Genomic DNA, 16,480 nt, shown 5'->3' on the forward strand with positions numbered 1-16,480 from the left:
AAAAAAAAAAGAAAACCTCAAACCCACCTACTTGAAAACAGGATTTGTAATGATGTCAGAGCACTTTTGAAATTGATAAATGTTTCTGCCGAAGGGTGGAGAGACTGTTCTGAAAGACTCACTAGGGAGTGGGTCTCTAGCTCTGCAACTGGCCCCTGGAGATGTGGACGGTCCTGTTTACAGGAGGGGCAGAAGCCACTTCTTGCTGTCAGAATCAAATCCACAGCTTCCAGGTCAACTTTTTATCTCAACCACAGAAATAACTAGATAGGAATGTTCGCTGGAACCTTCACTGAAAACCCTGGCCAGACTCAGGGTCATGGCAGTGTAGGTTCTGGGGGGCTTCCTAGAGGATGAACTCAGGAGTGAGGTCCCTGGTGACTGGCCAGATCATTCTGTGGGTTCTTCTGTATGTTGGGTCCTGGACATGGACCAGGATGGGGCAAGAGAGGCACCTGAGCCACAAATTTAAGGCAGTACCATCTCTCAGCATCATGCCAGAGTGCAGGGACAGCTGGAATTCTGAGAGTGAGCACCTCCCTAAGACGTTCTGGAAAGTGCCTTGCTGCTTCAGGAGAGGGTCACCCCTGCTGGATTCCCAGACTGATAGATGAAGACAACTGGCTGGGAAAAAATACTTAGTGATGGCTTCTCTCCCCGCCTAAACCAGCACTTCACTCTTGTCTTGGGAACAGGTTATCCTGGCTCACCCTCTGGTTTGAGATCACTGGCTTAGAGAAGTGTCTCTTGTGGACTGCCTTGGATCCACATGAACATTTCCCTTGGGGGCGGCTCTGATGGGGAGGGGCCGGAAGGGTAAAAGGAGCGGGAGAAGACAGCACTGATACTGACGGGAGGGACTCGCAGGCACTGAGTGTGCCCAGTGTCATGGAAGCAGTCCCAGACCGTGAATGGTACTCCTGGCCACCTGAGGTTCAACCTCCCTCTACCCTCAATGCACACAGTGTCAGCTGCTGTCCAGGGGCCCTGACCAGTCTCTAACCAAATCACCTATCAAACCAAGAAGATGGTGACTTTCCTGTGGACAGACCATGGGCTCTGCAGTGAACACCTCCATTTGTTCCTGGCTCCCGCATTTACTAGCAGCATCTCACCTCAAGCAAGTTGTCTAACTTCTGCATGCCACACTTCCCTCAATAAAACCAGATTAGTCACAAGAATTCCTACTCCTAGGTTTGTGCGAAGGATTTAATGAGGTAACACAAGAAAATGCTTGGCACCATGCCCTGCTGGTACATAGCTTATGCTCAATAAATTCCAGCTTGACTCCGATCAGTTTAACTCTGGTGAGCTCAGCCCTCAGCCGAAAAGCACTACGGTCATTTCTGCGCTGCTCCATGGTGAGGGAAGTTGGCCCAGTCGGTCATCTCAGCACGTGCCTGGCTCTTGGCGCAGCCGCAAGCTGTGTTCTGGGCTTAGCAGAGGTTACTTCCCTGCCCTTGCCTGTGGCATTTCTCAGGGTTACTTTTTACCTGCTGACTTCTTTTATGTGTCCACTGTTTCATGTATTTTATCTCAAATCCTCTTGCCAACCATGCAAAGTAGGGATCATTGTACCCACTTGACAGATGAGAGACTCGAGCTTTGCAGGTTTAGGGGAATGGCTTCAATTCACACAGGTGGTAAGTGCTGGTGACAGTAGAAACCAACCCCCGGATCCCAACCCCCTGGACTCCCTGCCCTCCCTCTCCGTCCATGACCCACACCCTCTAGTCAGGCCTGTCTTTCTGGTCTCCCTATCAAAGACAGCTCAGAGAAAAGGACCTCATGGTGAAACACACAGGATTCCTTCTGGAATGAAGTTTATGCTGAAACGTGAGTTGAAGCTTCCAGGTGAAGAACAAAGAAAGGTTTGCTTGTGGAAGCTGAGTCCCAGTTAACAAGATAAGAAATTTGCAGGTTATCTGGAAACTTACCGTGTCACATTGAGGTATTATTGGAGGGGGAGGAAAAAGCATTGCAACTTGCACTTTCAGGTGTCTCTTATTTCAATGTCTATTTTTAGGATGTGTTTTATGATGCATAGGCCATAATTACATCAGTATAGTAGGGCAGGCATGTCGTTTGTAAGTAAATAACTATGCCTAGGTTTTGAGGCATGCTAATTAAGTTTTATTTGTATGTCACATGATCAAAAGGGTTTGGAAATGACTCTCGATTTCAGAAGTTCCTGTACCACCTACAAAAAGCTTTGTCCAGTTCAGTCCATCATGGGGAGAAATCCCACTGGGTTCTTTAAGGCATACAGATTTTTTATGCTAGGCTCTACAAGTGTTTGTGTGCACGTGCGTGCGTGTGTGCACATGAAAGCGAGAGAGAAGGTTCGAGAGAGGAAAAGTCTTTATTTTTCTTGAGAGAGACTACTTGAGAGTCCAAGTGCTTTGAATCGGGAGTGCTGGGAGGACCTATAACCTCGATGGGAGCTGTAGCCTGGGTTCAAATCCTATGGGAAAACAGCATTCTCCCACTTCCTAAGGGTTCCTTCGAGAGCCGGAGGCTGGCAGCCCGGCCCAAGCCTCCTCTCACCCCTCTGCGTGAACACACAGTTCCTCTGGTTGTTCAGATTTCAAATAGACTCTCATTCAAACCAACCTGGTTAACCCTAAAATTGCTTAATGGGGTGGCGGGCATGTGGTGGGTAGCTGAGCTACAGCATTGCCGGGTTTATCGGGTAAAAGAGAACATCCAAACCACAGGGCGGGTGAGAACCTCCAAATCACACCAGGGCAGAGGAGGCTCTTCCGCCGGCAGCTTTGTTCCTAAGCTTCTGCCCGGCTCCATCTAAGTAGTGGCCCTGTTTAATGTTCCCCCGCAATGAAAGGGATTTAGCCTATAAATGGCTGTGGTGTCTGACCAATGAAAAGAGTAATTAAGGAAGATCAGGAGAGCTGTCTGCTAATCATGGAGACTCCCAGGTGGAATCTGCCACCTATGATCACTCCATACATACTTTATATATTACGCATTACGTATTATATACTATGTATCATATGTCATACAAACAGTTGTATTGGGAGAGTTCTACAATTACGCAGTTTCAAATGCCGACTGAAACTATATAGAGTTATCTCTATAGAACTATATAACACATAACCTCGAAAGCATCATACGGGACCCTGTCTCATGGTACATTTGTTATTTAAACAGATTAATCCACCCCTCTGATACAATGATCTCTTTGTTTTGAACTTAACCCAGAGGGAAGTGGGAAGTGTATGGGAGGCATAGCTTCTTTTTTAAAATGTGAAGCAATGATGTAGGATGATTGACAGCTGAACAGAATGCCCATTGTTGGCATTTGTACCTCTTTACATGACCCCACCCCCTTCACAGTCTTAAACTTTGTTTAAGGTTGTTTAATAATTGTTCCTCTGCTCTAGAACTTTGGGAGTCAGAGCCATTCTGATCTTTATAAACAAACAGTAGTTTCAATAATAATGACCTTGGCGCTTGAGTTTCTGTTCACACCTGCCAGGGCCTATGTGAGTTCATTTTCCCCCATCCCCACCACATTATGTGCGCCAGCCGGTAAAGGGCTGGGACAGGAGAGAAGACTCCCAAAGTCTACAGCTCTTTTTCCTTCCTCACAGGTCCTCCAGACCCTTGGATGGGTTTTATACATATACGCAGTTTCAGATTTTTACAAATTATGCCCGTGCAAAGTGGATGAGTGTCAGGTCCAGCTGTGACTGCTGGGGAGGGGGATGGGGCTGCACAGAATCTGCCTGCACATGGCATGAAATGAGGGGTTTGGTGCACAGAGTTCAAGGACAGCAAACCGCAGTTGGCATTAAAACTACTCCCAGAGGGGGAAATAAAATGGCCCCCAAACCAATGTATGTCAGTTTACCTCCATTCCCTTTCACACATTTTGAGGCTAACATAAAAAATAACCATTGAAGGATATGCAAGCTAAAATTTTTTGCACAGCAGAAGGAAACTGCTTCTACCTTGAACAATGAGAACGCTGCTCTGACAACTTGTTTCTCGCCCCTGAGAAGGCTCGCCCCAGGGTGGCCCATGACCACAGAGGAGCATACAGTATGTTTAGGATTCTAAGTGACTTGTTGGCTCTTTTAAACACACCCCTATCTGGCAAACTGACTCGCGCAAGAGCTTCTAGGCATTTCTTTGAGCTCTAATAATGAAAAAAGAATGTCTGAAATCCTATACATTTTCAGGAGAACTCAAGTTGTGCTCAGGACACGGTAGCTCTCAAGGAGAGGGAGAGACAGGTCTGCTTTTGGAGCTCTCAGGCTGTATCGATTTGTCACTCCTCTTATGGTTTCATTCGCCACCAGAGACCAGGAAATGTTCTTTTTAGGACTCATAGTCTCCGTGGAGGACATCCCAAACACCAGGAGTAAGAGCTGGGTAGCTAGCGAGGAAGGTGAAGCCCAAAGTGCGAAATGTTGGAACCATACAATTCTTAGTTCAATGGACTAGCTTTTAGGATTTGGTAAGTCACATCCTTGAGTCTGAATCAATTTAGCACAGGCTGTGGGTTGACACAAAGAAGCATCCATTTTAAAATCAGCACAGCCATTGGGCAAACCTAACCAGCCAACTAAGATTTCTATTTTTGGTGACCTTTTCCATCTGGGCTCCTAAAATGCTCACTATTTAGAAAGAAGACCATGTGAAAATACACACAAGGACCCTGGGCCTGGAGGACACTGGCCCACACCAAATGAACGATTCTCTAAGTGCACACCGATCTTACAGCACAACAAAACGAAAGATTTACATTGTTTCTTATTTTAGGGAAAAACTGAATGAAGATTTTTTTTTTTCTTTTAGTTTTTTTTGTTCTTAGGGAGGCTTTGACTTGCCGGGAGACATCTTTGCATCCTGACTGAGGAAGCAGACAGGGCCCATCATTACAAAGCAGAAATAATCTATCACTTGCAGAAATACAAGGTGTGAATAAACAGTCTATCTCCTAGATGGAGAGTTATTATCTGGCTGTCATTTTCCATTGAAGATAAAAATATATTGCAGTAAAGTTGAAGAGGACAACCTAAAAAGAAAAAAAAAAAAAATCCCCTCAAGAAGTTCCGTAGAAAAGAAATCTCTTTAAAAAAAAAAAAAAAAAAAAAAGTCGTGAGGAGTTCTGCTGTGGGGTTTTGAGAATGCAGAAAATCGAGGGCCAGGGAAAAGTGAACTATTTCTAGTTATTGACCAACACATCAGCCCCAGGGCCAGGCAGGGTGCCTCTTGGACAAGCAACATGCTTGTGAGCAACATGTCTGCCTTTCTCACAGGAGAGGCAAGTGTGATTCTGCCTTCCACAAAGAACATCGATGTGACTTTGACTCCATGTAAACAGCCCCCAGCTCTGCCCCATCACATCTCCTGCCTTTTTACTGTCAGTCAACCCAGAATAAACACCACCCTGGGGGCGCCTGGGTGGCTCTGTGGGTTAAAGCCTCTGCCTTCCACTCAGGTCATGATCCCGGTGTCCTGGGATCGAGCCCCGCATCAGGGTCTCTGCTCGCCTCTCTGCTTACTTGTGATCTCCCTCTCTGTCAAATAAATAAATGAAGTCTTTAAAAACAAAACAAAACAAAACAAAAAACCAAATCAAACCAAAACCACCACCGTGTCTCAGCCTCAGCTTCCATCCACAAGTTAAAGAATTCAGGGTTTCTCTGCATCTATTTTCAAAGCGCTACTGACACAGAAAGTGTAGGGACAGATGTGACGCAATGTCATCGGGAAGCACACAGTCTAGGAACCGCTTTTGCTCTTAGGAGATGGTGCACAGGGGTCCAGCTACCTGCCCTCTGCTTTCCTCTGCTCTTAGGACAGGCCAGAGTGGACTCCACTGTCCCATGCACCTTCCAAACAGAGGCCTCGTGACATGGGTCTGACCTACAAGATCTATAAGGGGAAGTTTGCAGAGACAGGCTTCCTTTCCTGAAGCAAAAGACAGAGCCTCACAAGGAGAAGGGGTTGGCACCTCCTTCCTGCCTGGACAGATCTGAGGGGCCATGGGGCTGCACTTCTGAACTGGCTGCCTCAGGAGACAGGTCCATACCCCATTGTTCAAGCCACTAGAGTCAGATTTTCCTAACAGAACTCTCACTGATAAACCCTAGCAGGAGCTTTACACTTTTTTATGTCACTGTGGTAAAACGCATTATTGCAATCATCTTTTGGATCATCTTATTTCTCTATGTTAGCTCCTCTCTCCCTTCTGGGGCATCATTCCGTATTATCAAGAGATTAGCATGCAAGAAGGCAGAGTGAGAGATTCCAAAGCTGAGAGTATGAGAGTGTGTCTCTCTGACAACGAGGGGAAGGCAGCAATCCAGAGGAGTGACCAAGCAGACTTTTCCAACTGGCCAAAGGTTACTTGAGGCTTTTGAGTTCTGTTTTGTGTACCATGAACCACCCATAATTCTCCTAAAGCACTCCCTCATTATGTTCAGGGTTGACAAAGCTCTTAAAGGAAATGCTTCCTTTCCACCACTCGGGGCCATCATAGTTATGACATCTTTTGGTGGGGAAGGGTTACAGGCCAAGAAAGACACATTGCTTAAGGCTTATTTTACTCAGCAAAAAAAGGCTCAATGGTGGGGATTGGTGGCACCAAGTAGGAGGGTTGGGGGAACTTAAGGAACCAGAACTACAGGGAACGTGTATTGCAGATTGTACTCTCTGCTCCGGTACCAGAGAAGCTTCTAGAGAATTCTCTAAAGAGTGGGAATTAGAAAGAAAAATTTTTTGAGTGAATGTGGGAGAATGCTTCGAGTGTGTAAAAATGGTAGGATGACCTTTCCTATCAGGAACTAAAATGATAATAATAATAATAATAATAGTCCCTTCATGCTGTGAAGCTAAGAAATGTGTGATGTGCTCCATGGTAGCTCTCTGACGTGTTCAAAGATTTCAAACAGGAACTCTGTAACTCAGAGGCAGCCGCATTGAGAACATCACCAGCCCCTTTTGTAGAACTCGAATGAGACACAGAGACATTTAATGACTCATCTGGGTCACTAGGAAGCTACCTGAAAAACTGAAAATGAGCTCAAGCTTCCTGTGCAGGCCTCTGCTCCCTCCCCCAACCAGCGAGCAGCCCAGGCGACAGCATTTCTGGGCTTTGATAAAGTACATGATTAGAAATGTCGTGAGAAGCACAGAAATAGGCAGCATCTCCGAGGTCTGGAGGACTTGCATGGAGTTCGAGGGAGAAAGGGCCTTTTCACTAAGAGGGACTTGAGGAAAGGAACGCCGCACCAGTACACTCGAAGAGGAGAAACATGTGTCAAAATTGGTGTTGCAACATGGCCCAATGGGCCTCAATACTTCAAAGCTATGCTTGTTCAGTCGAATTGTATAAAGGGCCCAGGCTCTTCTTTGGTTCTCTTTGTGGGTACTTCTAAGTCAAGCAAGGGTGACAAGCCAATGGAGAGAAAAAAAGGCCATCAGGACGACTTACTTAACACCTCCCACAGCCCACTGGGGTTCCTGCCACTTGACCTTTGCCCAGGATCTATGGCCGTCGCCCCCACCGAGACCCCCCTTCTTTACCTGTGGGCTCCCTCCCTCCACCCCTTCTCTAACTCCTGCAACACCTCCTCCACGGAGCCTCCTCTAGGACCCTGGGACCTCTCCTTTCCCAAAAAGAGCTCTCTGCTCTTTTAAAGCTTAGACATTTCAGAATTTCTTTGTCATTTTCAAAGTGTCATCGGAGATAACCGAACATGGATAGCCAACTTCATAGTTCTGCACCGTTCCTGTGATCGTGCTGAGCACTTGACCCAGGTGACTTAATTCAGGCCACTTAATTCAGTGACTGTCACAAGAGATACCGCTGTCCACATTTTACAGACAAGGAAACCGAGGCTCACTAGAGAAGCCTCCTGGCTAAAGTCGGAAAAATGGAAACGAGAAGTCCATCATCACCGGGCAGTCTGTGCACACCCCACATTCACCCCCTTCTCCCCGCCTCCTCCTTCCGCCAGGGCTGTCTGTTCCCATAACCCCCCAGGCTCTCTCCTCTACACCGACACCCAGCCAAGCCCTGGTTGCTCTAATAAAATCTCTGTGTGGGCAGCCTTGGAACCTTCCTCTGCCCAGCCCCAACATCAGACCCAACCTTGCTTTCGCAGTGAAGGGGCAGGTCTTTTCTGAGCATACATTTCAGGTCTATTTCAAGGGAACAACAGAATCTCCTGGTTGCTAGTTTCTTTCCCAAAGCTCTCAAGGCTTCTTGCTGCTTAGCCCCTGGTTCAGCAGCCCTTTCTGCACAGGTTTCTGCTACTGGTTGCTCAGGGGCCCTGCCCTTGGTGTGTGAGCAGGTGTGGCGCCTCTGCTGGCCTGCCACTCCCCACCCCCACTGCCGGCACGTGTCTTGGAAGAATCTGAAATACAGATACAATCCCGCTGGAGGGAGTAGAACCAAGGCGTGGGTTCTTTTGGGAATGGCTCTCTGCTCTTTTAAAGCTTAGACATTTCAGAATTTCTTTGTCATTTTCAAAGTTTTGTTAGCATGCAAAGCAACAACATGGCGACGGATAGGATTATGAGTTTAGATGGGTTTTTAGCACTTTTTTTTGTTTGTTTCAAAATGTGTGGGCAGTTTCAAGATGCGAGGCTCTATTTTGTACCGAGGGACTTGGGGTCATCCAGGAGAGCCCCCAAAGAAAGGCAAAGTTTTCTTATGGGCCAGAGGGAGTCAGATCGGTTAAGATGCAAGTCTTGGGCTGAACCGTGTCCCTTCCAAGATTCTTGTGTTGAAGAGTCCTAACTCCTAGCACCTCAGAATGTGACTGTGGTTGGAGATGGTTATATATATATATATATATATATTTTTTTTTTTTAACACAGGTGATGCCTGTTAAGTGAGATCATTAGGGTGGGTCCTCATGCCATATGTCTGGTGTCCTTATAAAGAGGGGACACTGGGACACAGACATGTGCAGAGGGAGACCACAGAGAAGCCCACCATCCACAAGCCAAGGAGAGAGGCTCAGAAGAAACCAGTCCTCCTCACACCTTGAAGCCTTCAACAAATAAAGCTCCACCAGGATTCTGATGAGACTTCTGCCCTCCAGCATCGGAAGGTCAGGCATCCTGATGTTTAAGTCACCCGGTCTGGGGTACTTTGTCACAGTAGCCCTAGAAAAACCATACCGATTTCACGCATCGCCAACTACGCATGTGCAGTTTCATCTACGGCTCTCTGCGATCTGGACCCTTGAGAATCCAGAGGCGCGCACCTCACACATCAGGCTCGTATTCTGCCATTCCCTTCGAAAGCCGCCTCCAAGAAGACAGTAGTGAGTCAGCCTCGCTGAGATTTCTACCTGTGGTTCTAGGAACTCAGAGGCATATTAGCAGTCAGGCTTTGCATAGACCACTAAGCCACTTCTAAGAACGAGGCTACCTGAGGATTTTGCAAAAGTACGTCTGTGCCACCGCTTTTCCTTTCCACACTTACCGCTGCGCTTTGGGCTGGCAACCTGCACCACACGAGAGAACGCGCATTGGGGTTCTGCAAGGCTGTACGTTGCCGACCACGCGTGTTCATGCCAGGCAATTGTAATCACGTCTTCCCTCGTCCCCAAGGCAAATGAAGTGAGCGCTTGGCCCGGTGCGGTGGGAAGAGCATGGTGCTTTCTGCGGTAGACCACAGTCACTTTGCATGCCCTCTTTCAGACCCTTGTTTGCCTGTCACCAACAAGGGAACCCGCCATCCTTGGTCCCACAGCTCGCTCTCTCCGCCACGTTTCACATGTGTACTTTGCCCAAAATGAGTTATGGGCTTCCTTCTGTGAGGATTGCACGGACTGATAAAGTACATCCCAGGAAGAAAACAAGACGCCATTTCCCCCTTAGGTCCTCGCTGCAGCGGCGGAGGGAACTCTCACCATAAATTATGCGAAGCGAGAAGTGACCATGGGGCTGAACGTGGCTAATGGCCGGTCTACGGGAATGGAGTTAGAACCCCGAGAGGAAACCATCTGTTGGAGGCGAACAGACACAGCTCTCCTAGCGGCATGCTCTCAGGCAGAGCCCAGATGGCACCAAAGGCAATGACATTTTGCCACCTCTCTGACCCCGGGGAGTGTGGATGGCTAAGGCGGACAGTGTCAGCCCTCACCTTGGAGGGCCACCATGATTAAATCAACAGGGAAATTGCCAAGATTTCACTTGAAATGAAATCTCCATATGATATTATTAAGGTAGAGATTATAAATCCCCTGAGTTCCTTTTCCAGAGACCAAGGCGTGAACAAGGCCTTTTTTCATTAGGCCTTCTGAGACGTGATCTGGGTGTCAGGGCTATCTCCACAACACTTCCCTGAAAGCAGCATGCCCCTAGTTCCTAACCTGGGGTGGCCCGGTGACTTCTGTGAGCCTGGCCAGGCCCTGTGGCTCTGTGTCAGGGCCTACCCTTGTTCTGGTTCCTGGCAGTTGAAGAGGTCCCCAAGTCCTTCCACAGTTCCGCTGTCTGGCCTGTAAGGACCACTTCGAAGGCAGCCCCGCACGACACATACACAATCCAATCTATTGCCCGGTGGAATGTTTTCCAGTTTCCTGAACCGGCCTTCCTGAGCGGATCAGCTGGGAAACAATAATGGCTTGGAGAATACTGAAAGCCGAGCAAAGGCAGGAAGACCTTTCTGCCTGTTATTCTGCAACTATTGCTTCCTTTGCTTGTTCGTGGCCTAGAGGAAATGCAGCCGGGAGCGTTCACAGCTTCTCACCAGCGACCGGCCTCTCTGCCGGGGGAGCCCGGGCGCTGCTGTGAGGACAGTGACTCACGCCCTTCGCATGATTCAACTTCACTAAAATGTCCTCAGCTGCCAGGAAAGAAGCACTTGCAAACCCTCTAATTTGAAGCTTTGAATCAGTTAATGACTTGCTTTCTTCCCTTCTCCTGAAACCCTACCCCCATACACACCAGCGCATGCACACATACACACACACCACACACACACACACACACACACACACACACACACACAGAGCTTTGTCAAGTTTTTAAATTTCAGGGACCCGGAAGCACAGAGGCTCTGCGGCATTCACAAGAGCATTTGTTGTGACAAAGTGGCTGGCAGCTCTGTGCATTCCCTTGCTCATTTGGCTGTATGCATAAATAATGAGTCACAGATACTATTTGGGTGCGCGCGAGTGTCTGTCTGTAGCCAGAAAATTAATTATGCCCCCGTCCTGTCCCACTCCACGCCGGCTCTGCCAAACCATCAAGCCACACTTCGCAGGCGTTGGTCAGAGTGCGTGCCCCGACACACGGCCGTGCCTTTGTGACATTCTTATGTTATTATTTTTGTTTGTTTAAGCACAGCCTTCTTTTCCCACCAGAGATACACAAAAGGCACATGCACACACATACTCACACCCTCCTAGCTGCAACTCCGGCTACAGCTTTGCACATTTTTCAAGAGGCCGATTGCAAAACTGCAGACCGGTTTTCCACACTGGCTGTTCCTACGAAATGGAATTGCGGGATCTGAAGACCCAGAGCTGAGACAACGCTGGGCTTAGGAAACTTCTTCATTGCTCTTTGCAGGAGAGACCTCTGTACACGACAACTTGGCGTTTTTTTTTTTTTTTTCTTTTCCTACCTTGGAAGACGCTGGCTGCCTCAGTGCACAGTGAGGCCCCATCCTGGGTATTTTTTACCCAGTCAAACCCGCCTATCTCCTGTACTCTCTGCCTTTAGAGGACAACTGAGCTGCCTGCCACTTTGCCCCTAAAGTCCCCAGGCCGGTCTAACGTGTGTTTGGGAGCCTGGCCTCCGCCTCCCGCCCATGCTAAACCCCAGGGCCGGCTGCGCTGTGGGTCCCTGGACGTGCTGAGCTCAGGACCCTCGGCACAGGCAAAGGGGCAGAAAAGAAAACCCTGGGAGCTTCTCACCAGTTTTCTAATCTCTCTGACCTTAATCAGGAGCAGCCCAACTTACTTGCACTTGACAAAGTTCTCACACACCGACCGAACACTTCAACAGCTTAGCTAAGTATTTATTAAAACATTTCTGAAGAGCTGCCATCTGATGAATAAGTAATCCAATAGCCTTGTAATCATACGCCCGAGTTTGAATTCTTTCCACAAAACAGACGGGGAATCGGCCCGAGCTACGTGCCCCGGGTTACAATAGCGCTGCCATTTCGTTATCTGCCAAACTGAGCAAAAGTAGGAATCAAAAGACCAGAGCGTACTCACCTCTCATGAAGCACTGTGGGTATGAAGGAAATGACTCAAATATGCTGTCTGAAGCCATCGCTTCCTCCTGAAAATGCACCCTCTTCTGAAGGCGGGGGATTCAATGATTTCTTTCACCTTTGGAGTGAAAAGCAAGAAAGGTCACTGTTGTCACCTCACGCCCCAGCATGGCTCCCTGCATCTCTGTTGCTACCCCCCCCCATACCTCTGGGGCTCCCTGAGCCCTCTGAAAAATGTACCTTTGTGAAAACAAATATTCAAATTGTTCAAGATTTAAAAAAAAAAAAAAAGAAAGAAAGAAAGAAAGAAAGCGGCGTCTTGGCTGTGGGTTGGTGATGCTCACCACTCTGCGAAACCCTGTGGTTTGCAGTCAGTGTGATTCGTCCTGCTTGCTGACCACTACGCCGGGCGCAGTCTTCTGACACTGCCAGCCTACCCAACTTGTGGTTCTGTGGTTGTTTATGAGGCCCAAAGAAGTTTTCACACAACCCAAATTACAAATTTAACTGTTCCCCTTTCCACAGCCCATCTTAATTGGTTCTTGCCAATCATGTGACTTAAGTGATGTCAATTTTTTTTTTTTTTTTTTTACTTTCTGAGCAATGCCCTTCCTTCCCCCTACCTGCCCTCCCCCAAGCTGTGCAAGAAAATAGCCGAAGAGAGTTTGCAAGAGAGGGATTGTAGAGAAAAGTGACTCAGTCTCTTATTATATCGATGGTCTTTGCTGATTGAGGACAACTTGGGTCCTGTTGTTGTTATTTGTGGTTTTTGGAACTACTGATTATTTTGATAACAATTTCATTGCTGCTTATTCAATAGTAATTCAACCCTGGCATCAGGCTTCTGCTCAGACAGGATGTGGATCCCATCGCTTAAGACGCTGGGCATCCGCTCAGGAGAATCTAGCCCTTGGTAAAGACTGTAACAGCCTAAGTGAAATTATAAAAGGAAAAACAAAATAAAAGGAAATGCTTTGCGGAGACTCTGACCCCTCAAAGGGTCTAGCAACTTGCTGATACGGTAAAGCCGAGAAAAAGGGGAAGCATTTTAATTTTGTGATGGAAAGGCTTCTGTAATAAAAGCAAAATTATGGGCTTTTATTCCTCCTAAATGAACATCTTTTTAGTAAAGAGATGAAATCAGAGTTGCGTCTTACGCACGCACTGAAATTAGGAGTCTGAAGGCAAACAAAGAAAAGAGAGATCCTGTATTTTGAGCCAAAGCCAGTGGCTAACCTGCCCCAGTTTATTTTTCTGTTTTCACCTGTGAAAGTTCAGTGCCTTGCGTCTCTCTACTTTGAGAGGCATCAAGAGGCTAATTCGGACCTGGAGGTAAACTCCGTCTAGCTCTACCAGACCTACACTTGGAGTGAGTTAAGAAGACTTCACAGCAGATAGAGGAACCAGAAGGGATGCTTCCCCAGAGCAAGCCCCTTCTCATGCGACTGACCCAAGAATATCCTGTAGCTCATCCTCCACCTTTGGGAGAAGACACGTTTGGAGGTGCTAAAAACAGGGAGATTTTACATGTGGGCACACATACTTATTTCTCTCTCCTGCTCATTGCCTTTAAGTGCTAACAAATAAAAGAGTGTGCTTTGTGCAGTTCCAAGACAAAGAAAAAGTCTCCTTCCCTCATTTATTTTTTACTAACTTTGCCAACCTCTCCATACCTCCGCCACAGCCCCACGTACACACTGCGTTTCCGTGTACACGGTCCAGAGCAACGGAGGTGGTGGGTCTCACATGCCAGCCCTGGATTCCCAGCTGCGCAGGCAGAACTGGCAGACATGTTCGAGAGCCTGAACTGTCACAAGATGCCCTCGGTTTTCTCCTCATCCACCCGGTTTCACCCAGACCCACAGCAATAACGTGCTCAAGGGCAAATGGCACAGGTTTTCTAAAAGGAAAAGACATGATTTTTACTTACTCCTGTTTTGACTAAGGCAGGAATTGAAACTCAAGAGGCTGCTTTCTCCTAGACTGGTGTGAGGTTAGTAAAAGAATAATCATGTATGTAGTTCTTTTATGATATTTATTCCAATCCAAACACAGTGATATTTCCTATTGCTTCTCAGTGCAAATCCCTCGTGAAGATAATTAAGCCTATGTCCCTGTGCTCCCTGATGAACTCAGGTCTGGGTCTGACCCCACGTCAGGCTCTTTTCTCTCCTCTGTACGTAAACTCCCTGGAAGGCTCTTACGAGCCGAACGCCGTAACATGCAGCTGCCACCTCAGAGCTGGCTCAGACTTATTAATGACTTAGCAATTCAGCTGGCGACACAGATAAATCCTGATATTTCATTTTAGAAACTCCCCAGATGCCTTCAACCTTAGGTGTCCAGATGCTTGAAAGGAGGCTCTGGATGTGTCAGCTGACTGCCTGCATTCTTGGCTTCTCTCTGCGGGCCTCACTAGAGCTGAAGAGATATCTTTCCCGGCAGAGTCTCTGTAGGACGGGTCACATTGAGAGATGGCCGTAAGGCTGGGGTCTGCTAAAGCCTCATCTTATGCTGTCATCATTCGTGATTGTCGGGGCCGGAGTTCCAGCGGGGCACCAGGGGGCAGAGTGGAAGGCCTGCAGGCTGGGCTGCTTTGCCTTCCTCTGGGTTATCAGACACACCAGCCATAGCAAAACCTTACAGCTTGGTGAGGCAACAGTTGGAGTTTTCTGGCATCCTCTAAGTCATGACAATAAGCAGAGCCTCAGCCGGCCACTGGTGAACTTGACCTTATCACTTCCCTAGGAACCCAAGACGAAAAGACACATATGCTGTCAGTGAGCCGCCTAGAGGAATAGTCAATCCTGTCTTAGCTAGAACTGTTGAGGATTCTTTAAGTTTGTGCACTGACCTACACCCTGTGACCTACTTCCTGCAAATGACTCAGACCCTGGGCTCCTGGCTTGGGAGTTGTACCCAAGTGGCTACGACTGACTGTGGCTTTGCCAAGTCATTGGATGGCAGTTTTCAACCTTGCTCAAACTGGCTATTGCTTCTATGTGCCACGATTAGGGGGGAAATATGCTCAGGTGTTATTTTTAATGCTTCTATAAAAATACCACCAAAGGTGGAAAGATGCACCGTTGCAAAGTTTAATGTATAAACTTCCTTGAGCAGTCCAACTCTGTCAAAACATTCTCTCTTAGGCTTTTGCTTTCCGTGATTCTGTGCACTGTCTCTGAGCATGTTAACTATAAGGCAGATTCTTTGACCAGAAAGGAGAGGCAAAGAGGGACCTAAAAAAAAAACAGGTGGCCTAAAATTCCAAAAAGACAATGCTGCTAACTTATCCTTCTGTAGAACGCATTTTCATACTTTTCTCAGTCTTTGTGTTCCAACAGAGGTGCTACCCAGAAACTTCCGTGCCATGCTGACAATCACCTCGGCGATGCATTTGAAACTGAGACATGGATGTCAGAGCTACAGCCTGCCCTTGGCAAACCCAGCAGGTTGAAATAACTGGAGGGCTCCGCAGGCCCAGCTGTTCCGGAACTTCTTTCCTGGCCCCTCCCAATGGCGTCCACAATGGGGCATGGTTATCTTAGTCACGAGTCTCTCACTCTGCCCAGTAAAAGTAAAATTCAAATTTAAATCCCCATAAGACTTTATTCTATGGCCAGACAGGACTTGCAGGATGTATTTCTTGACTTTGCCTACAGGAAGATGTGTGGCTCTGTGGAGAGGTAGAACTCAAAACAAACAAACAAACAAAAAAAGGTACTGAAACCCATCGATGAAACTGGTCAACTCATCTACTCAAAGCTATCTAATGACATGAAAACCTGTGTAATGACCATCGTTTCCAATATAAGAGTGTAAAATAAGCTGCTTCACTACCTGAAGGGCGGCCTGTGGGTCAGCAGCGTTGACATCCTCTGGGAACTTGTGAGGGTTCAGAATCTTGGGCTGTGTTCTAGGCGTACTGAGAACTGTCCCCAAGTGATTCCTACACACATCAGCACTTAGAAAGGGTGGCCCTGAGGAAGCCCAGCACAGGTAGGGATTTGGTAAACATGTGATGATCATTTTCTACAGTATTTGAGATCTGTGTTTTCCTTAGAGCTTTCTAAAAAGTCTAATGTTTCTACTTTGTTGCCTTGACATAATTTTGTGAGCCTTAGATGTTTCTAGACAGCAGAAACCCACAAGAAGGGCAGCTCGTGTCCTCCAAGATAGAGCTTTCTCAGATTGTCACTCAGACCACCCCTCTTACGTGCTGGGTTTGGGTCAAGTTTACAAGTCAAGGTTTGATACACAATGTGG

The 16,480-nt window shown here is 47.4% G+C and overlaps 1 protein-coding gene across 5 annotated transcripts in view; it reads right to left on the minus strand.

Annotated features, from left to right (window-relative positions):
* RUNX1 (RUNX family transcription factor 1) overlaps window positions 1–12,691 on the minus strand; it is a 245,222-nt gene extending 232,531 nt beyond the window's left edge. For 3 of the 5 annotated variants that reach the window (XM_059164673.1, XM_059164674.1, XM_059164670.1), the window contains exons 1-2: window positions 12,559–12,691; window positions 12,216–12,332 (exon numbers count right to left, since the gene is read on the minus strand). In XM_059164673.1, the coding sequence (XP_059020656.1) occupies window positions 12,216–12,273 (58 nt within the window). In that variant the 5' untranslated portion in view covers window positions 12,274–12,332; window positions 12,559–12,691. Of the gene's footprint in view, window positions 1–12,215; window positions 12,333–12,420 lie in introns of all 5 variants that reach the window. The other 2 variants (XM_059164672.1, XM_059164671.1) reach the window with 2 other exon arrangements.
* Between the last annotated feature and the right edge of the window lie 3,789 nt (window positions 12,692–16,480).

This window comes from Mustela lutreola, chromosome 2 (assembly GCF_030435805.1).
Source record: "Mustela lutreola isolate mMusLut2 chromosome 2, mMusLut2.pri, whole genome shotgun sequence".
NCBI lineage: Eukaryota > Metazoa > Chordata > Mammalia > Carnivora > Mustelidae > Mustela > Mustela lutreola.